This window comes from Alligator mississippiensis, chromosome 4 (genome assembly GCF_030867095.1).
Source record: "Alligator mississippiensis isolate rAllMis1 chromosome 4, rAllMis1, whole genome shotgun sequence".
NCBI classification, from domain to species: domain Eukaryota; kingdom Metazoa; phylum Chordata; order Crocodylia; family Alligatoridae; genus Alligator; species Alligator mississippiensis.
Genome location: NC_081827.1, coordinates 20,005,492 through 20,028,201, shown reverse-complemented (window position 1 = coordinate 20,028,201; position 22,710 = coordinate 20,005,492). Strand labels below are relative to the sequence as shown.

At 41.7% G+C, this 22,710-nt stretch overlaps 1 protein-coding gene across 5 annotated transcripts in view; it reads right to left on the bottom strand.

Annotated features, from left to right (window-relative positions):
- CACNA2D1 (calcium voltage-gated channel auxiliary subunit alpha2delta 1) overlaps window positions 1–22,710 on the bottom strand; it is a 669,683-nt gene that overhangs the window by 101,159 nt on the left and 545,814 nt on the right. For all 5 annotated transcript variants that reach the window (XM_059725817.1, XM_059725819.1, XM_059725820.1 and 2 more), the window contains exon 12: window positions 18,554–18,658. In XM_059725817.1, the coding sequence (XP_059581800.1) occupies window positions 18,554–18,658 (105 nt within the window). The remainder of the gene's footprint in view (window positions 1–18,553; window positions 18,659–22,710) is intronic.

The window sequence follows — 22,710 nt, the reverse complement described above, 5'->3', positions numbered from 1 at the left end:
TTTTACAGTAGTCACATCTCCAAAGAAAAATGAAACTATGGCTTTGAGGAAAGTAAAAGTAATAAGGCATTTAAATGTGAATGGTTGTGTGATGTTGACAAATGGTTAGTATACAACTGTGGGACAAAACAGGCCAAAAACCAACTTTTTCTGAAGAATTTGGACATGCTCCTGCCTTCAGTTCATAGACATTAATAGATGTCCTGACACTACAAAACATTGTTTGGCAAGTGCTTCATTTTTCAAACATCAGAGCTACCAAGAGAGATAAATTAGTGCTTCTGGTAGCAAAGTTATGGGTATGCTTCAGGTTCTCCAGGATTTGGGTCTGAAAAAGAGCACATGGATAGGTCCTTTGTAGAAGTTGCAAATTAAAAAATATAAGCCACCTGTTATCCCAAAGCGATGTGAAGTACCTGAGGTTTTAGCCATTCCCCAATGACTCAAGATTTTAAAGGGAAAAAACCTGCTGAGCCTTAGCTAACAATGTGAAACAATAATTGCTAATACATCATTGAGCTCAGTTTTGAACTTTGAGGGAAGAATTGAGAGTGATAAATTCTGAAATGGTAATTAATGAAGACATTTGCTATGGTCTAGCTATTTCATTAAAACTAAAATTATAATAAATCGCTTCCATAGTTCAACATTTCTTGTTTTGAACATGTTCTTCATAAAGCTGGGGGGGGGGAGGGGGGGAGGAGACACACTAAGTGAACTAGTAACAAAATGCAACACTGTTATGAAGTTAGAAGCATCACCAGCAGAAAGACGTGCCTACCACCAACATATCGGCAAATAAGTTCAATATCTTTTTTATTTATTAATGTTAAAAGGATTCATTTAAAAAAGACAGTATTGGGGGGGAGGGGGACAAGGGAAAAAGACACAAAAATAGCTCCCTCCACTCCCCTTTCAGAATTTTTTTTCCAGCACATATCCCAAACTAATTATTTGTTCACTAGGGACAAAATGTATTCCTATGCAGAGACCAGTACAAGGTCTTTGAGTTACCTAAGCCCTCCTTAAGCCTTTGAAGGAGGCTTAAAGCCTTGGATACATACTCCTATATGAAATGAGATTCAAGGCTAACATTAATATGAGTTCAACTAAAAACAGCTACTTTAAAAAAAAAAAAAAAAAGATTAACAGAGAACAGGTACTGGAGATGCAGTGAGCCAGAAACTTACCCAATATAAAAATGGCTGGCCAGAAAACATTAAGTCTGCTGCATAAGAAAAATGCCTGGTTTTGAAATTTGGTTTTATTTTTCTCATAATGAAAATGGGATCTTTCAAAATTTTTACTGAAAACATATGAAAGGGCTTGAAGGAGGGCCCAGTACCTGAGGGAGCCACCAGCTAGTGTGCCAGTCTCATGTTTTTTCAGTCTCTCCTATTGGAGCTTTTCCACATTGTTTAAATAATTATATGTTCACTGGGGCACTGGAAGACTAACTTGACAGCCCATCTGGGATGCAGAAGAGCCAGGCTCAAGCCCTTGCTCACAAACAGGGACCTGAAAATGGGTCTCATGTTCTCATTAACCACGAAGCAGTTGGCTCTTCTCAGTTTGATATTTCATCCAAAACCTGAGAATTTTTCTGGACAGTTGTACCGTCGCATTGCATTGTGGTATGGGGGAAAACGATTTATTTGGGGGGGGAGAAGGGAGAATCAACTGGCTCCAGTAAATCAGTGCTGCTTCACTGATTCAGAGAACTCTGAGGGCATATACCACCAAGGATTTGTCACTGGAAATCTCCTAACATGCTCTTCCTTTCTGGTTAACATTAAGTGTAGATGTTTCTAGATTTGTGAACAACCCATTCTTTAGTTGCTGTTGAGAATGACTGTTTGTTAAACACGAAAGTAGAGCGGTGATTTCACCCTTAATTAATGAGGACTTTGGATTTCACTCAGACAGTGAGCTCGGAGCTGTTTAGCTCCAAGTTTGGTGTTTTCCTGCTGGTTTTCTGCAACGTATCTACCTCTTGTACAGGCTTATTTCTAAGCATGACTCACCAGCAGTCTGCAGAGTAGGCAGAATTTCCTCAAGTATATACTGAGTATTTTATGTAGTATTATAAAATACTCCTATGTATTCTGCTATTAGGCATTGTACTTTATTAACTACAAGTTGCAGCAAGTTACTTGCCGAACCAAACTGTACATTCTGTGTTGTTTTCTTCTTGTGGTGAATACCTTCTGGCATGCGGTCATCACTCATCAGAGATTATTTCACTGATTGTTTTTGGATATTGCTTTTAATTAGGCCTTAGCCTAGCAACCATTAAGGGTGTGCAAAATGGGCCGTATTCAATTCCGATTTGGCTTGAATCGGGGACAGTAATTCGATTCATTGATTCAGATCACTATCCTGATTCGATTCAGCTGAATCCAAATCTGAAGATTCGATGCTGATTCAGAGAATTAGCAATTCAGCCATAGACACAGCTTTAAATGTTTTCTCTATATACCTCAAGGTACCAGGCATGGCTCATGAATGCTGCAGTGGTGGGGCAGATGGAGCATCCCACAGGAGTGCAGGGGGGGAGGGCACCCTGTGTTCTCAGCAGCAAACCTGAAAGTGGAAGTACTTCCAGTCCACTTTCGGGTTTGCTGGAGAGCACACAGAGGGGGAGGGGGAGGGGCTCCCTGCACCAGCCTGGCTTGGCTGTCGGCTGCGGGGGGACCCCGGGTGACCCCCCAGACCCAGGAGACACCAACAGCCAAGCTGGGGGCCACGGGTGGGTCCCCCCACATGTTCCCTAGCAGATCTGGAAGTGGACCAGAAGTGCTTCTGGTCCACTTGTGGCTCTGCTGCGAGTGTGCTGGGGAGCCCTCCACGCTCCTGTGGGACTCTCCATCTGCCCTAGCATCTCAGCATTCATGAGCTGCCAGTACCTCGAGGTATGTAGAAAAAACATTTAAAGCTGTGTCTATGTCCAAATCACCAAATCTTTCTGAATCTCTCTGAATTGATTCAGAGGGTTCTGATTAGATTTGGAGAGAGTAAATGGTCTCCTGATTCGATTCGGATTTGGAGACGCAGCCACTGAATCAGGCCGAATCTCCACCAAATCGAATCAGGGGCCGAAGCTTCGCACAGCCCTAGAAACCATGCCTCTGTATCTCAGTGAACTGCAGGTCACTTTTTTTTGTTCTGCTAAGAATATATCCTAGACCTACTTAAGTCAGTGCAAAACTACTAACAGAATGAGGATTTAACTCTCCAGTATATTCTAAACCACTCTAAAGTATTACTTAGAGGGTTTTAAAATCAGGCAGTCCTCAAGCTACCAAACCTATTGTACTTGTAAATCAGGTAGTCAGGCATCTGCATGCAATCATTTGTGCATGCAGGTAACTGTGTCTACAAAAACAAAAGTTGAGCCATGATTTTTTTTTTGAAGAACTGGAATGTCTGTATCCTTGTTTATCTATAACATTCAATATTAAGAGAGTTTTCACTGTACCACTTTGATATCTTTTATGTCTCTCTTTCTTTGCTTTTCCTTTATGTTATATCATTTTAATCTCCTTTGTGCCTTTAGAAATGTTTCTGTGGTCCCCACTTAAATCATTTTGACATGTAAAGAATTTGTATTTCTTTTTCTGATATCTTTATAATGTCCTTTCATTCACTTCACATTTATAACATCTATTTAAAATATCCTAATATTAGTTTGCTTTCTTCACTTACTTTATTCCCCCAAAATATTGCTTTGTGTCAGTTGCTTTTTCATATTAAAAGCTTCCTTTAGATTTTGTTTTTCTAAAAGATAACAATCTTCTGTCTCTATTGACTATATGATCTCCTATTTCTAAAAGGAAACTTTCTCTGATAACCTCAGAAAACTAACACTCAATATTTATGTACCTTTGATTTTCTGCTTACTTAAAGTTAAGCCTATGATGCACTTGTACTTACAGAGTAACTCCGAATTCCTTTGTTATGTTCCCTGGATATATAAATGCAAGCTGCACATTGCCTGAATGGGATTTAAGTCTCTTTCATAGTGTTTTCCATTTTTACTTAATTTTAAGTACTTATGTCATCTGCTTATATTGCTGCATATATCCTTCCTGTTCTACCATCTGTTTGTTTCAGCTGTTCTTTTATTCTTTTGCTTACTGCAGAGATTCCCATCCTATAGTCTCTTCTCCCCTTTGGCTCTAGTATATACTCTCCCACATATTTCTATCTGTTCTCTCACCAGTACATTGGCAACCCTTTGCTTCAAATATACCCCAACCCACCTGTCCTAATTCCATCTGTTCCAAAGAGAGACTTAATGCCCAACACCTGCTTAATTATTCTGACATACATTTAGGTGCTTAAACTGCTTAGTCTTATTATTTATGAACAGCAGCCCTTGTAGTCATGTACCTTAGTTTACTTTTATAGTTGTACCTGCTCTGTATCATGTCCACTTCATGGAACTGAAATGACTGACTTTACAGCTCAACTAGAAATGTTTTACTAATACGATAATTTCTCCTCCTTGACAAACAGGACTTGGTTAATATAAAAATATTTAGGACCATTATTGCATACCTAATAAAATATACAGTTATTTTGTTTTTGTTTTAAAGCATCTTCTTATCAGCATTACCATCACTTAATTTTTTTTCTTATGCCCAGTTTTACTTCCATTTTCATGGAATAGCTGTTTCATGTCTTTAGACTTCCTCTTATCCTTAGGTCTGTGCTTAAAAAGTGCATGTATGCATGTGAGAAAGAGCACAATTTTATCTCCTCTGGTTATGATGTCAAAGCAATTCTGCCTTCTTTGTCCCCTGATCCTGCTCAGTGGGTTTCATAGGAAACACAATTAGCCAGTACTGCAGCCTGGCCAGCACTGTTCTCCCTTGTGGCAGCAGGGGTGTGCAGAGAAATGATGGCCATGCACACTGCAGCAGCTGGAAGTCTGCTGCTTTTAATGGAGATGTCACCTCCTTCCTTGCCACTGACACACGTGTGCTAGGTACAGATGTTCAAAAAGCCCCAGGTGAATTTGCATAAACTTTTGCAGCTTTTTCTAAGTGCCCCAGATCAGTTCATGAGTGAACAGAAATCAAGTTCATCCTTCGGGAGAGTGGGCTGGATAGGGGCATGGAGGCAGACTGCACTGAACAAGGCCACAGGCTGCGGGCACTTTCATGCATTTCCCAGCAGACTGCTGGAAAATTTGAAGTCCAGTTGAGCAGCCAGTGCAGCCCTCCCTCTGCCAGCTGGGGAGGAAGGGAGGGAAACAGGAGGAATGGAGCTTTTCACTGCCTGGGGCCCCCCCACTTACACTGGCTCAGGCCTCGGTGGGAGGTTTGGGGGGCAGGAGGGCCAGGACCATGAAGCTGTCCACTGTGCTGGGAACTGGGGGAAGGGAGGAGGGAAGCAGAGATCCCCTGCCACATGAACCCCACTCCAACTTGCTGGCTTCGGCCATGGGGGGTCTGGGCTGGGCCAGGGTGGTTCCTCTACCCTCTCACTCCCTGCTCCCAGTGCATGCAACTCCTAACTGCTGCAGGTAGGAGGGTTGGGCAATGGGGGCAGGGAGAATGGAGCCCCCCACCGTGTGGGCCTTGGCCTGAGCCAGCACAGTTGAGGGGGCCTCCCCCACCACCCCCAGTTCCCAGCCCAGCAGATATCTGCAGCCATGAGCCATGGCTTAGAGCCTCTGTCTCCTGCCTGTGTGGCCGGGTGGGAGGAGTAAGGGGGGTGGCGGGGGGTGGGGGAATGGAGTCTCGCACCACATAGCACCTCCCCCTGTTGTGTTGGCTTGGGGCTGAGGTTGTGTGGTTGGGAGGCTCGAGTTTCATCACAGTCACTTAAAAAAACTCTTTCTTCTACATAAAAACTTGCTCAAATGGGCCAGGTTTGTCAGCTTTATCTCAAACTGCTCAAAAAAAGATACATTTTACAAGAATCACTGCATATAAGTGGGCAACCCTTCAGTACCTTCATCCAGGCAAGATGATGCATCACTTTGATAGCAAATCTTAGTTTCATTTTATCTGAATATAAATGAAAAGAACCGAAATGGAAAAAAACGTGTAATGAGATTTAATCAGTATTACACTGTCCCAAAAAATAATATCTTTATAAAACTTAGTGCTAGATGAAAATAATATAAAACATTTGGAAATTTTCCTTAGTCTAGTTTTAAAAAAGTTTTTTTAGACATTTAGGTTACTAAGTTTTAATTAAGGTCAGCATGGGTTCATATACTTAGAATATACTAGGGACAGTTTTCTTTTGATACAAAAGATTGAGAGTGTTTCTACAAAGGAGTGGTTATTTTGCATTTAATTTTGACTAAGCAGGTGGCCAAATTTCTCTCTCGGTTCTGAAAACTTAAAGAGAGAAAAGATCATGAAGTGACAAAAGTTCACTATTTTCAGGAAAAGAGGTATGAGAAAAAACATAATAGATACAGAGACTTTATAAAAGCAGAGTTCAACAAATTCAGGGAACTCATGGATAGGGAAGATAATCTGAGGAATAAAGGAGTGTAGAAAAGCTTTGCTTCATTCTTCACAAAAAAGGTTAATTATGATCACAAAAAAGGTTAATTTTACCAATGAAATAGGAGTGGTGGCCTCAATAGTGAAAGAATACCTGGAGCAATACTTAGATGACACACGTATTAAAATCCTCGGGGCCTGATGAATTCAACCTAGTGTACTTAAGGAAATAATTAAAGTAATTACTAAACCACTGGTGATTATATTCAAGAATTAATGAAGGACAAGGGAGGTCCCAAAGGACTGAAAAAAGGCAAAAAAGTACCTATCGTTTTAAAAAGGAAAAAAACCCCACAGATCCACCAGTCTAACATAGATCTCTAGGAAGATGGACAAGGGGGAGAGGGAGTATTAAACAAGGAAATAGTTGGAAGTAGTTTGAAGATAAAAAGATGAGAAGAGGGGAAGCACGGAACAATCTGAGTTTTTCCAGAACAGACTATGGCAATTAAATGTAAAAATATAATATTCTTCTTTGATAGGGTGACTGGCCTATTAGATAAGAAGAAAACAGTAGATGTAATATACCTTGATTTCAATAAAGCTTATGATACTGCCCCTTAAGGCATTTTCACAAGCAAGCTAGGGATACATAATTTAGAGGTAATTGCTATAAGGTGGGTGGCTGTCTACTTGAAAAACTTGCTGAAAAAACTGATTGGGAATCTTAGGTGCATTTCCCCAGATATCTGTCTTTCATAGATTTCAATTTAAAATGTTCAGTAATGATGTGGGTTATCGAATAAAGTTTTTGCTTATCTGGATGATAAGTTGGGAAAGTTTTCAAAAACTTTGGAGGAAGGGAACATAATTCAAAATGATCTTGACATAATGAAATTCAATAGAGCAAAAGGTGTGAATGTAAAATCAAATGCATAAATGCACAATTGACAGTTACTGACTAGGGAGCAGTATGACATGAAAATGATCTGGCAGTTATAGTGGATCACTACCTACATACAAGTTACCAATGTGATGGTAGAGAAAAGGGAACTCTTATGCTGGGATCTAGGAAAAGAATGGCTGTATGGAAGGCACTGGATTTCCACTCTGGCGAGGCCTCGGCTGGGAAACTCAGTCCAGTTTTGAGAACCACACTTTAAGAAAGACGTGGACAATTTGGAGAAGGTCAAGATGAAAGCAATAAGAAATGAGAAGTTTATATAACATTACCTATGAGGAAAATTTGAGAAAATGAAATGTGTTTAGTCTGGAAAAGACTATTATTATTATTACTACTACTAATAATAGTATATTAATAATAGTACATTATATTATAATAATATAATTAATAATAATAATAGACTACTATTATTATTACTAATAATAATGGAAGAAACATAAGATATTTTCAATACATGACGTTTATTAACTGTTTTCCATGGCCACTGAAAGAAGGACCAGTATAAATCATCTGATTTGCAGCAAAGAGAATACAGGTTGGCATATTAGGCTAAACTTTATAATTGTAAAGGTGGTGGAACAGCGCTGTGAAATGCTATGGGATCTTCTTGGCTGAAAGTTGTTAAGAACTCATTAGATAAAAATGTGTTGAGATGATCTAAGTCATCTTGACCCTGCCTCAGTGCAAGGAGCAGAACTAGATGGTTCCTTGAGGTCCCTTTCAACCCTGTATTTCTATGTCTCTACAAGAAAGGAAGAATACTGCCAACTGATTGTAATTCATTACAAATTGACAAGAACTTGAAGTTCTATACTGCTTATAGCTATGAGGGAAGAGCAACACAGCACCCACTTTATCAGCTTCAAACCTAGACAGTTCTGCTCCAAGGAGCCGTATGTTTGTATAAATAAAATGTAATCTGACTTTCTTGCTTTCACTCCAAAACAAACACCACATCCTATCTGCATTAAGTTGTTTCTGTCTCTACTACCCTGATTAATCAATTTACACCATATGTAGTGTCAACCTGCTTGCGATACCTTGAATCAATCATTATTAATGTTGTAGTTTGGAATGCAAAATGAACAAAAATAAAAATTTAAAGTAGACCTCCCTGTGCCAAATGAAAGGAAATAAGATGCCATTTGGATTTTATATAACAAAGATGCGTGATCCAAATATGACTTAAAAGATTACTTTTCAACAAAATTGTATTAAAACTTTTATTAGTCCTCTGTGGTCCACAACATCACCATGCTGATTTTATCTAGTGCATCAGATATAACACTGCACAAGAGATACATGTCATATGATACCCTACCTAGGTTTATGCTGATAATTAAATATTTGTCTAAAAAGGTACACATACTACACCCCAAAGATCCACGTATAGTGGGAAAGCCTTAAATAAAGACCTCTCAGAAAAATGAGAACCCAGTCACTACACGGTAACACATGTCCATCCTCAATTCAGCTGAGGGTTTCCCTAATGTGGGGTCCCTAATGTGAAAAGTGGAAGAGTGGGATGGACAAACTGAGTAATAAGTAAGGAAAAAGATTTATATCCTTCAAGATTCAACACTCTGGGGAATAGATGAGATTACAGTCTGGGGCACAGTGGGGTCCCTGGTGTTTCCCAAGCAGCAAAAAAAATGAGAGAGACTTTATCCAAACTGTTGAAATGAAATAGCATTACCAGGGCCTCATGAACACTTGGTGACCCATCAGCACTGGCCATATAGCTTTGCCATGAAAGGATACTACTAACAAGGCAAAATTTGGACACTCTTAAAGAAAATCCTAATGATTCCTTTTCCTTCTCCATGGAAGAGGAGGATTGGGCTCTTGCTAGGTTTTGTGGGGGTGGGGACAGAATTGTGCCTTAAATATATTAATATAAAACATATTATTTTTACTTAGAGATGCTGAGCCCCACACATTTCTGCTTTATGTTACTGGACTATTAATACAGTAATTTGGGGATACTGGAGGGCTTTAAGGAGACGAGTCATTTTTGCAGAACACCTGAACATAATGACTGCATGTATCTAATCTGTATCAGGCACCCAAATGCTATGACATTTGGTAATAACAAGACATTAATTAAATAAATGGTGCTCAGGAACTATGTAAAATACAGATAATTTTTCTTAGCAATGTGGTATATCTGCCCTGGGCAAGTTGAGCCTCACATGAAGTGACTTTTCACCTCTACCGTATTTCAAATGGCAGAGCAACAACATTATAAAATTTCTGAAAAATACCCTAAGTTTTCTTTTGAACCCCAGTTGTGTTTGCCACAGTACCTAATTAAAATATATTAAATTGAAAATCTGGTTGACAACAGTAACTTTACAATCATAGAAATCATTAGAGAAAAAAAAGTGATTCCTAGTCATTCCAAGATCTGTTAAAGTGAGTGTACATGTGCGTGTGCGTGCACGCATGCACATGCTCTAAGCTTAAAATAGGAATACTTTTTGGCAGTAGAGCATATGCTCTAGACTTTTGTAGATGGTCAAATTGTTCGATATTGTAAGACATTAAAAATTTGACTATGGTAATTTGTTTAATGATGGCAAAACATAAGCCACAGAGGAAGAAAGGGCAAAGTCATATCCCTGAAGGTAAAACCTGTCTGAATGTCACAAAGCCCATCTTTGTCGATGAAGGCTCACTTTTATGCCAATTGAATGATGTTTGGAGGTTTACCACAAATCTGATTGCTGCGCGCATCATTACAAGAAAAGCATATCCTATATAAAGGTTTAAAAAGAAAGCAAATATTTCAAGCACCTTAATAATTTTCAACTACATAGGAATAAATAATCAGAGGGAAAGAAGTTTAAGTGCACAGAATAAGGAAGGAGGCAGGTTACCTACAGAAACTGCATGACAATCAATGTCAATCTTAAAAAAATCTCCATTCCCTTGGTTTACTGCATGTTCTCAAGTGTGGCATGAGCAAATCTCCCTTTAGCTGGAACATGAGGCTGTGATGTGGATGACTACACAGTCCGGTGGGTGGCGAATTGGCTAGAGGGTCGCACCCAAAGAGTCGTGGTAGATGGGTCGGTCTCGACCTGGAAGGGTGTGGGCAGTGGGATCCCGCAGGGTTCGGTCCTTGGACTGATACTCTTTAATGTCTTCATCAGCGACTTGGACGAGGGAGTCAAATGTACTCTGTCCAAGTTTGCAGATGACACAAAGCTATGGGGAGAAGTGGACACGCCAGAGGGCAGGGAACAGCTGCAGGCAGACCTGGATAGGTTGGACAAGTGGGCAGAAAACAACAGGATGCAGTTCAACAAGGAGAAATGCAAAGTGCTGCACCTAGGGAGGAAAAATGTCCAGCACACCTACAGCCTAGGGAATGACCTGCTGGGTGGCACAGAGGTGGAAAGGGATCTTGGAGTCCTAGTGGACTCCAAGATGAACATGAGCCGGCAGTGTGACAAAGCCATCAGAAAAGCCAATGGCACTTTATCGTGCATCAGCAGATGCATGACAAATAGGTCCAGGGAGGTGATACTTCCCCTCTATCGGGCGTTGGTCAGACCGCAGTTGGAGTACTGCGTGCAATTCTGGGCGCCACACTTCAAGAAGGATGCGGATAACCTGGAGAGGGTACAGCGAAGGGCCACTCGTATGGTCAAGGGCCTGCAGACCAAGCCCTACGAGGAGAGACTAGAGAAACTGGACCTTTTCAGCCTCCGCAAGAGAAGGTTGAGAGGTGACCTTGTGGCTGCCTATAAGTTCATCACGGGGGCACAGAAGGGAATTGGTGAGGATTTATTCACCAAGGCGCCCCCGGGGGTTACAAGAAACAATGTCCACAAGCTAGTAGAGAGCAGATTTAGACTGGACATAAGGAAGAACTTCTTCACAGTTCGAGTGGCCAAGGTCTGGAACGGGCTCCCAAGGGAGGTGGTGCTCTCCCCTACCCTGGGGGTCTTCAAGAGGAGGTTAGACGAGTATCTAGCTGGGGTCATCTAGACCCAGCGCTCTTTCCTGCTTGTGCAGGGGGTCGGACTTGATGATCTATTGAGGTCCCTTCCGACCCTAACATCTATGAATCTATGAATCTATGACAAATAGCAGAAATGGGAAAAAGTAAGTTCTATATTCCTAAATGTTTTCACCTTAAAAATCAAAGATGCTTTTCCTGGTAACAAGCTGTATTTTGGGTAGGTCATTTAATTTTTCTGTCCATTAGCTCTCAGCCCTGCATGGGTCTTGCTTATGTTTAGAAGCCAGTGGAGATCATTGCAAGACTGTGGCATCAGGCTGATCAGCTAAAGATTGACATATGAGCAACAGCGGAGTTGTGAAGCTGGTCTGTAAAATTCCTGAGTGCTTGTAAGTGCTTTGAGAGGCCAAGCATAATAGCTATACTATATCATGAAACACTTCTTCTGAGTCAGTATTTTTACTTGTCTATCAAGTTCTCCTCCAAAAGTGATTAATTTAAACTTTTTTTAATCTCTGAGTGAAAGTAATCACCATTAATCTTACTAACTTGGCAGATGACACTAGAACATAACATCATAGAACTTATGTGCTGAATATGAAATTTATAGCAGCAACGAGCCTAGTGCCCTGAGAAGGTACATCACTTACGTAGTAATTCTCTGTCAGAAGAAAGTGAATTTGCTCCACGTAGCAAGTTCATAGACGTTGGAGAGGAAAAAAAAAAAATCCTCTGAGCTCATCTTGTACTGCCATCACACTACATATTCTTCGTGGTGTTTTGTATATAAATGTCTGCAACTGCCAGGCTCCTGCTGCTTTTCCAAGCAGACTTATACTACAGTTCAGTTGATGAATTGGTTAGGAAGCTGACTGAGCAACAGGATTACCTCAAATGCTTTGCACTAGTCCACCTTCACTGCAAAGTGGCAGTGAAGTCACCTTAATGGCCTTGAGGACAGTTCTCCTGAACAGCAGCCTCCAAACCATCATTCTCTTGCAGCCGCCGGCACATAATGAGGGGAAAGAGAAAGTGTCCTGACAATCCTCAGCTTCTAAATTGTTTTGAGGGCCACTGACAAATGATACAAAATTAACAGCACAGCTTTCATATCTGACAGGTAGAAAAAGCGACTTAAAACTTATGCTTCCCCTAAACCCGTCATACCGGTCAAGCACAGTTAAGGCACAGCTCAGGATCAGGGTCATTCAAATCTAAACATCCCTTAATTTCAATCTGACGTTAAATTGCACCCCTTTTCACCACTCATTTCTATACAGAACAACTGCTTCCACTTGCTGCTGAATGTAAAAAAATCTGTGGCAGTTTTTGACAGTTGTTAGTTTACACATGGGTGTCAAATGTACAGCTTGCAGACAGGATCTGGCTATTATCTCACCCATGGGACCCCCAGAGGGGCTGGGAATTCATGGACGTGGGGGCAGGAAAAGCTAATATACAGGGCCCTATTAGATATATAAGTCAGCAGTGAGGAGTGAGCAACAGCTGCATTAACCTCCACGGGCACTATTCACTCCATCTCTGGATCCAGTCCATGAGAAGTCCCATGGTTCAAATCTGGCCTGGGGGCCACGTCAGTTTGACAGCCCTGATTTGCACTGGATAAAAGTCAACATATTGCAGTTGGAACCAGTGAAAGAGTCATGGGTTTTTAAATGGACATATTAGTCAGAATTATTGTTTTCCACTAACTATAATAGAGTCTGCTGCTGCCCCAAATGCACCTCCTCTTACTTCAGATATTCAGATCATGCAGAGTCTTTTATAGGAGGACAGTGCCCCAGAGATGCCCAAGATCTTTTTCTATCCAGAGGGGCTGAGAGTTTGCCTGGAACGATCTTCTTCCAGCATGCAGACCCCAGGGGGCACAAGCAGCTGACAAAACTATAGTTAATTCATTTTTTATCTGAATTCAAAGTTCTAGGGATGGATAACATCTGCTGTGGTTACATTTCAATTAAAATTATATGGAAATAGACTGCTATCTTTGGTAAAGTCGTCTGCACTGTGAGTGCTCATAAAAATGAACATTTACCACCTCCATTCCTGAAATTTACCACTGTGTATGTGGCATTTCACATGCTTAATGTGAATCGCCCAAATGCCACCATAAACATAAACATGCCATATTTTAAACAGCACCCTGAGAGTAGCGCTGCAATCTGTTACAGTAAAACCTAGTTTATAAAGGGGAAAAGACATGTGAAGGTGAGAAGCAATTAATATTTAAAACTTGCAAAGGAAGGAAAAAAAAGTTAATATTTGGAGGGAACTAGTTTAACAATTAAGTCAGTTCTAGAACAATCCTTGTCTTCACATACAAAGCGATTTAAAGAGACAGAAAACTACTTTAAATATAGTTGTGTGCCAGCTTGGATACATGAAAACCAGTAATTTAATAGGACAGTTCTCCAGCCTCTAACTTCCAGGGTTATTTTTTTTTAACTGTTTATTATTTTCTTTAACTTGTCATCTTGAAAGCTGAGCTAAGGTCATGGTCTAACACGAACTGAACAATGTAAACAAGTGTCCACTGACCACATTATACCATAGGACACAACATGAATGTCGCGTGCCTCCCGAGGCTGGGGGGACACGGCAACTGCCTACAGGTGGTGGTGGTGCCTACAGGTGGTGGTGGTGTTGGCAGCAGGGCCATGTCAGCAGTGAGCAAGGCGCTTCCGCAGGTGACCGTGACGGTGGCAGTGGTGGTGGCAGGGTGGGGAGGGGTGGCCAGTGGTGACCACAGGTGCTGCCAGCAGCGTTGGCATTGGCCAATCTCAGGGGTACACCGCCAATCTCAGGGGGTGCACATGCACCCGTGTGCACCCTCGTGTTGCCAATGGAACACGACTTATTTTGCTCCTTTTGATGGATGAAACCAAGAATGTAATATTTTGAAAAGTAAACTGGTTTCAGATTGGTGAGGCAGTAAAAATAAGGAACAATAAATGTGGAATGGTCCTTTGCTCACTTCACAGGACATAAATTTTCCACTATAAAGGACATATTACTGTGCAGTACCATCATATTGAAAAATATAAAGATGCATCTTTTATAAATCTTACGCAAAATATAGATCAATTGATTAAACATGGATATACTGGTATTATACAAGAAAAGAAACCCATCTAGTTCCATCTTACGCTATACAGTATCAGTATATTTTGATACTCTGTAGTGTTACTGATATGGAAAAATGTAAGGCTAGATGTCTGATAGCCTGACTCTTATTTAATAATATTTTATGTTCATATTATAGACCAACCTCTTCTTAGGGTGGTCTATAAATTTATAACTAAGCCTCATTATATTCTATGTATTGCTCACAGAATAAGATACGGCTGAATTAGAGTAAGGGTCTGTAATATACACCATGCTACGAAATGTAATATATATCATGCTATGAAATGTTTTATAATTTATTTCACAAACACAGCCTTCAAGGGATTATTTTTTTATATTAGAATGTATGGGTCAGTAACACCACTTTTATAATTTGCTAGTCTGAACTCTAATTAATGCATACTGATAGAGAAAGGAATACATACACGTTTAGACTCTTTGAGAGGAATACGTGCATGTTTAGACACTTTGAGAAGTACCAAAAACTTCACTATAGTACTGTTAATACTTGTATTCTAAGATATACAAAGATGAAATTACTAGTATGAGATATCTTATCAATCCTTTGCTGTGAGATGCTTAAAAAAAATATTTTGTGTAACTAACACGTTCACCTCCCAGAACATAAAGATTTTTACTTTATTGAAAAGCACAAGGCTTATTCAAGGAAAATGAAAAACCTTTTTTTAAATGAGATGCCAAAACTTCTTTTGTATTGCCTGTCCTTTCAAAGTCACCTTGGATGAAAGCAATAATACAGGCATTTTTGCTACATGACATCTAGAAACCTAGTTCATTATTAGACCAAGAGCAGGAATGTAAGCGCTTACTGTGACTTGAATCAGTAGATTTAAAAATGTAATCAGATACCAGTCTCTTGCATTCCAGTTAATTATAGCAGAAAAATGTGCTTAATAAAGAAATATGTTCCTACAAGGTGGCTATTATCACTCATATTTACTTTGGGTTCAATAACAAAGAGTGAACCAGGGACATTAAGAAAGCATTATGGAATAATAATGTCTGCTTATTTTCTACACCTCATTCACCATTCTTATTTGAGGAATGGACTGCTTTTCTTAAACTTACACAGGTGAGCACAATGCAGGAGAAGCAAGACTGATTTCGTAGCACTATAAATCAACTTCAGTCTTCAGACTGGATATTTTAAAATCTTTCCAATCTTAAGGCAGAGATGTTAATGGAACACAGTAATGAGTCGTATATCTTGTACAGAAGAGTGTTACCTAATGCTGATAGCATTTCCTTATTAAAACAATTAAAAGTATGAGTAGTAGAACTGAAGTGGAATAGCATGAAATATCCATGTATTCGTGCAGTACTACAAAGTATGTCTCACAAGTGGCCCCGACTTCAGCTGTTACTGCAGTGTTGCTTGTCATTTACAGTTAGTTCTTTTCTTCTTTTATTTTAATACTTAGCACTTAGATATTGACTTTCATTGCAAGACTGCAGAGACACTGAAACAGATATTACTTACGCTTCATAACAGCACCGTTATGGAAGTACTGCACATATATTTCAGATGGGAGAAGTGGGTAAATAAATAAGCTACTCAAGGTTACACAGCTAGTTATCGACTGAGATTAAACAAAGCCCTATATTCCTGGGCTCCAATTCATCATATGACTATTTAAATACATGGGGCACATCCAGACGAGTGCAGCCGTGCAGTATGTGGTGCCGCAAACATGTCTGCAGCGCCACATACCGAACAACCAGGTGTTCTTCACACTGCAAGGTCACACTGCCCATGCACGTGCTGCTCCATTTTGTTTTTTTTTCTGCGGGTTTTTTTTGACCCCTGGATATCCAGCCAATGTGTAGTTAACAGTGGATATCCAGGGGTCAAAAAAAACCATGGGAAAAAAAATGGAGTAGTACACACATGGGCAGTGCGCACTACTGAAAAGTGGAGCCAGGCTACCCAGAACTGTGCTCCGGCTGCCAGCCAGGCTCCACTCAGTACAATTGCCACTGCTGCAGCCCGGGAAGGCCCCCAGGACCTCAGGTAAGGCTGCTGGGGCCAGCACTGTGCTAGCCCCAGCCTTCCCCAATGCCCCCAGGTTAACTTGCAGTGCGCCAAAGTGTGTGTGGCATGGACGTTCCCTGAGGACAAATAGCTGCAGCACAAGGTGCACCACTGCTACTTGTCCCCAGGGAACCAAACATCCACGCTCATCTGGACATGGCCATGAATATTTTTCTTGAGGTCAAAGTGATGTAAGAACATAAGATGTGTCATACTGGATCATACTAGTCCACTTACGCACATCTAAGTCTATAATGCCTTAGGACAGTATGTGTACAGGGATGGCTAGTGAAAGCCATCTCCTCTCATACTGTCCTTGGCATTAACCATCCCTAACTATTCTATTTAATAGCTGTTCATGTATCTGGCCTCTATGAGTTTCTCTAAGCCTTTTTGAGTCTGGTTATACTATTTACCTCTATAATTTCCTGTAGCAGTGAGTCCTGCAAGTTAAACTACACATTGGCTGCATCTCAACAAGAACCTTACTGAGCAATAGCTCATTACTACTGCACAGTAGTTCATCAGTACTGCACAGTAGTGTCGCAGGGCATAACCTGTGACATGACACTACTGTGCAGTCATTATCACCCAGAAGCTGTGTAGGGACACGACTGCACAGTAACACTGGTTACTACACAGTCATTTAGCACTTGGTTATTCAAGTACTAAATGGCTGCGCAGTAATAAATACCAGTCAGCATCTTGTGGAGACGCAGTAAAAAAAATAGCACTTGTTTATTTTAAGTCTTCTCCCGTGAATTTCAGTGTGCGTGCCCTGTTCTTATAGTCTGGAACCTGATGAGTAACTGTTCCCTAATAACTTCTGTGCTTAAAGGGAGATGCATAATTGAACCCCTTGCTGAATTGGGACTCCGATTTCCACTTATTGTCATTAAATTGTCTACACTTATTTTCATTATTATGAAATCATCATACAAGGTGTGTTTAACATTCTGCTCAAAGTGATGAGCCTTCAGAGCATAGTAACTTAAATTGAAATATATTGGGTAAAGAGTAAATGGTTGTACTTCATTCAGTATCTATGTCTATATACGCATCTCTGCACACACACGTGGAATAAATCATATATTTGTAAACATCTAGCTATGAAAGACATAGCTCTGTGGATTTCTTTTGCTGTCTATCCCTCTCTGTCAGCCAGAAGAGACCAGCTAATATGACCTGAAAAACACAGGCCATATTGTTCAATGCAACAATTCCTGTTTCTACCCCACATGTTTCTGGTTGGATTCAATCATATCTTGTATAAAGAGTTCAAAAAGCTATTTAAAAGCTATTTAAAGAAAAAAAATACTAATGGTGAGGACACACATGCAAATAAATGAATCCAAGTTAGAAGAGAAGTGAAATGGCAGGTTTGGAAACCATTTACCTAAGTCACGATAGCACAAATGTGTGGTTCATAAAGCTGCTTATTTATAATTATATAAATCTTCATGTTCAAAACTCCCTTAGCTTTTGGCTTATTTTGTATTTATGTTAAATATAGTCACAAAACAATGCTCCAGTGCCCCCTGTAAGAATATCTGTAGGGAGAAAGAAGAGATACTGTGCATTTGAATATTCACCCATAGAATGGTGGTTTGTATTTTGTGGTCTTTAGCCAGCCATTTTATCTTCCTGTGTCTCAGCTTCTTTACTTGTAATACAGGGATAATAATAATTGCCTACCATGTTGGGGCCATAAAAATTCATAATTCATTACAATATTTAAAGTGCCTTGGGATCATCAAGTTGAAGGCAAGACAGAAGTGCAAAATTGTAACCTGCTGTCTTTTCATAAAAATATTCTTTACTAAGAATGCTACTGATGACACATTATTCAACACTTTCAAGTCTTAAAATTACAAGTTATTTTCTTCCAGAAATCATCTCCAGGTCTTATTTTGGGTCTTCCATGCAGTAAAATTCTTCTAAATGTCACTTACTTTTTTGTCTTTGTTGTATTTGTGGAAAATCTCTTGTGCTCTTTCTTCACCACCATCGGTAAACAACATAATAATCTTATTGCAGTTAGCTCTAGATGCACTGTACTGTAAGAGAGACAAAGACAAGTATTTTGTTTAGTTCAGGCTATAAAAATAAAAGGTGCAACAGTGATATAGTTCTTAGGAACACTGGTTTTTGAGGGTAGGGGTCACTCATCCTTTTACCTCATACATCCTTAAGAATATTACTAAAATAGTATGAGTGAAGTGCTGCATCCCCCGGCAAGGTCAATGACGAAGCTTCTATGGACTTCAGTGGAGGTGAAGGTGGAATTACTGACTCTACTGATGTGCTTTTTCTAACTCGCTGCAGTTGAGCCCAGATACTTTGCAGGGTTAAGTTTCTTACCTTCCTGCAAATATGAGTTTTTGTTAACTAGATGGAAGTATACAGAATGGGGACAACCGGCTGTGCAGGACCACTGAGGTGCTCCAGATGTTTGAGCCAACTTTTATTTCAGCAAGTGCCACTTCCCCAATCAATTGCTGAGCTTCACCTGGGTGCAGAAACAGCACCCTTTGAAGTACAAGAAGGCAACCGGCCAAGCAGCTTGTCTTCACTTTGACAGCCCACTGCGACCTAAACAGGTTGTAAATTGCTTGGACAAGGTATGCTCTGGTTTCTAATGCATCTTGCCATTCATTCCTGAGCCTTTTCTGCAATCAATGCTTAAAATACAACAAAATTGAAATCCAACTTTAGATCCAACCGTTCTGGTAATCAGGTATATCCCCCCGCAACCAGTGTAAGTGACTTGTGTGCACTGCCCTAATTTGGGATGAAGATAAGGTGCATATTTCTTACGACAAAACATGTTGATCACTCCCTGGCACAAATGCTGTTCATGAGACTGCCTTGTATGAGAATCCAGAAGTGGAGGATCCACATTAGTAATTCATAAACCAGAACATTTTTGCTCTGCCTGTCATTTTTACTTAACTGTACTCCTTCCTTCCCCCTCAGCTGGGGAAGTTTTGGAGAACATTTCTAGAAGCAGCCACTGATTTTGGATGCTTCAGGTTCTGGACCCTCAATATGAGACTCCTTCACTGTTTCAATCTGGGCACTGAAAACACTCAGACAATCAAAGCCAAAGGCTCTTTTGTATATCTGGATCTTAGCAAATTTAGGATCTACGAAATCAGGGATTGGCAACATTTTTGGGCAGAATTCCAAAAATACCTACAAACCTCAACTTGTAAGGTGTTGGTGTGCCAGAGGTGGACAGCGGGAGAACAAGGGGCCCAATCCTTGTTATGGCAGTGCAGCCCAGCCCAGCCGCTTTCCGGCTGTCCACTCCAAGGTGTATGTGCACCCACTTCCAGCAACCAGCAGGGACAAGGCACTGCAGATCCTGGTGCAGCTGCTTGCAGCCTCCCAGGTGCCTTCTGCAGCTGGCCTGGGCTCTGGGCAGGCCCCTGCTCCCCACCATAGAGCTCAGGCTGCTCGCAGGAGGCAGCAAGGAGGCTACAAGCAGGTGTAGCAGGATTCACAGAGCCCTGACCCAGCTTGTTGTTAGCAGCAGATGCACATGCGCCTCCAGGTGGATGTCAGGGAAGAGTCTGGGGCTGTACTGGATCAGGCCCATCACAGCTCCCCTGCCATCCACCCCGAGGTGTGCATGCCAAGCAAAATGTTTTTGCATGCCTCACTCTGGCATACATACTGGGGGTTGCCTACCCCTGTGCTAAACCTTAAGCATCCAGCGAACCTCCCATCTCAGTCTCAGGCCCTAGCAACTCAGGTGCAAATACCCAAATTCATTGTGTTAAAAATATGCAAAATCATCTTGACCTACTTATTTTCTTATTTCATCTCCCCTCAGAAAATAGCTAGCCTTTACAATGTGTTTTATAAGGAGAGTATGCTATAGCTCATACTTGGCTTCATACAGGAATAAGATTTCTGACAACAGGACTGTATCAGAGAGCAACACCAAATGGCCTGACTCTACTCCCCAATCTACCAGACAAAGGAACTAGCTAATCCATGAAAAAAGTGAAGTAACTTTCTCCACAAGAAGATCAAGGGAAAGTGGAAGAAAATTTGAACCCTTTGGCCTTATCCCAATGTTCACGAACATGCAGTTTGTGGCACCTGCAAGCTGATATTGGCAACCAGGGTGGACGGCTGGAGACCCCCTGGGTTAAAATCCGTGGGGAACACGGTACAGGGGACACAATGGTGGGAGTCTATTACAGACCTCCCACCCAAAGTCCTGAGCTTGACCAGGAGTTTGCCCAGGAACTGGCTGAGGCAGCTTGCTCCAGGACCATGGTTGTCATGGGTGACTTCAATTACCCAGACATCTTGTGGGAGGATCACTCAGCAAAATCTGAGCAGTCGCAGAGCTTCCTCTTGTGCGTGGATGACCTCTACCTGACTCAAGAAGTCTATGGGCCAACGAGAGGCAAAGCGCTGCTCGACCTGGTACTGGCTACTGGGGATGACCTAGTTGGTGACCTAGTGATCGATAGGAAGCTGGGTGACAGTGACCACGAGCTGATCACCTTCACCATCTGCCGAAAAGCTGGCAAATCAGTCAGCAACACGGAAGTCCTTGACTTCAGGAAAGCCGTCTTTGACAAGCTCAGCAGGCTTGTCAGTGAGGCCCTAAGGGACCATGACCCCAGGGAGAGGGGAGTTCAAGAAGAGTGGTTGCTCCTCAAGGCAGCGATCCTCAATGCACAAACTAAGTCTATTCCATCTTGGAGGAAAGGCAGCAAGAGGGCACAGCAGCCCCCCTGGCTCTCCAGGGACCTAGCAGACCTCCTGAGGCTAAAAAGAAAGGCCTACAAAGGATGGAGGATGGGAATCACCTCCAAGGAGGGTTATTCTGCACTGCTCTGGTCCTGTAGGGAGCTGACCAGGAAAGCCAAGGCTGCAACTGAACTCCAGCTAGCTTTGAGCATCAAGGACAATAAAAAGTCCTTTTTCAGATATGTGGGGAGCCGGAGGAAAAGAAGGGGCAACGTTGGACCCCTGCTGAACCAGATGGGGCAACTGACAACTGACGCCCAGGAAAAAGCCAACCCATTAAATAGGTACTTTGCGTCAGTCTTTCATCAGCCCCATAGGACGCCCATGCCCGTTACAGGGCTGGGAAGTCCAGGTGAGGGTGATCCCCTGCCCTCCATTAATGCTGACTTTGTGAAGGAACATCTTGAGAAGCTGGATACCTTCAAGTCAGCTGGCCCTGACAATCTTCACCCCAGGGTACTCAAGGAGCTGGCGAGCATCATAGCCCAGCCTCTAGCGCGGATCTTTGAAAACTCTTGGCGCTCTGGTGTAGTGCCCGAAGACTGGAAGAAGGCCAATGTGGTGCCTATCTTCAAGAAAGGGAGGAAAGTGGATCCAGCTAACTATAGGCCCATCAGCCCGACTTCTATCCCAGGGAAGATCTTAGAAAAGTTTATTAAGGAGGCCATCCTTAATGGACTGGCCGATGCCAACATCTTAAGGGATAGCCAGCACGGGTTTGTTGCGGGTAGGTCTTGCTTGACCAATCTCATTTCCTTCTACGACCAGGTGACCTATCACCTGGACAAGGGAGATGAGATTGATGTCATATATCTTGACTTCAAAAAAGCCTTCGATCTGGTGTCCCATGATCGTCTCTTGGAGAAACTGGCCAATTGTCGCCTTGGGTCCTCCACGATCCACTGGCTGGAAAATTGGCTCCGGGGTCGGACCCAGAGGGTAGTAATTGATGGAAGTCACTCATCGTGGTGTCCTGTGACCAGTGGGGTCCCCCAGGGCTCTGTCCTTGGACCCATACTGTTCAACATCTTCATTAATGATGTGGACACTGGAGTCAGAAGCGGACTGGCCAAGTTCGCAGATGACACCAAACTTTGGGACAAAGCATCCACACCAGAAGACAGGCGGATGATCCAGGCTGACCTGGACAGGCTCAGCAAGTGGGCGGATGAGAATCTGATGGTGTTCAACGCCGATAAATGCAAGGTTCTCCACCTTGGGAAAAAAAAACCCGCAGCATCCTTATAGGCTCGGCAATGCTACGTTGGCTAGCACTATGGAAGAAAGAGACTTGGGGGTCATCATTGACCACAAGATGAACATGAGCCTGCAATGC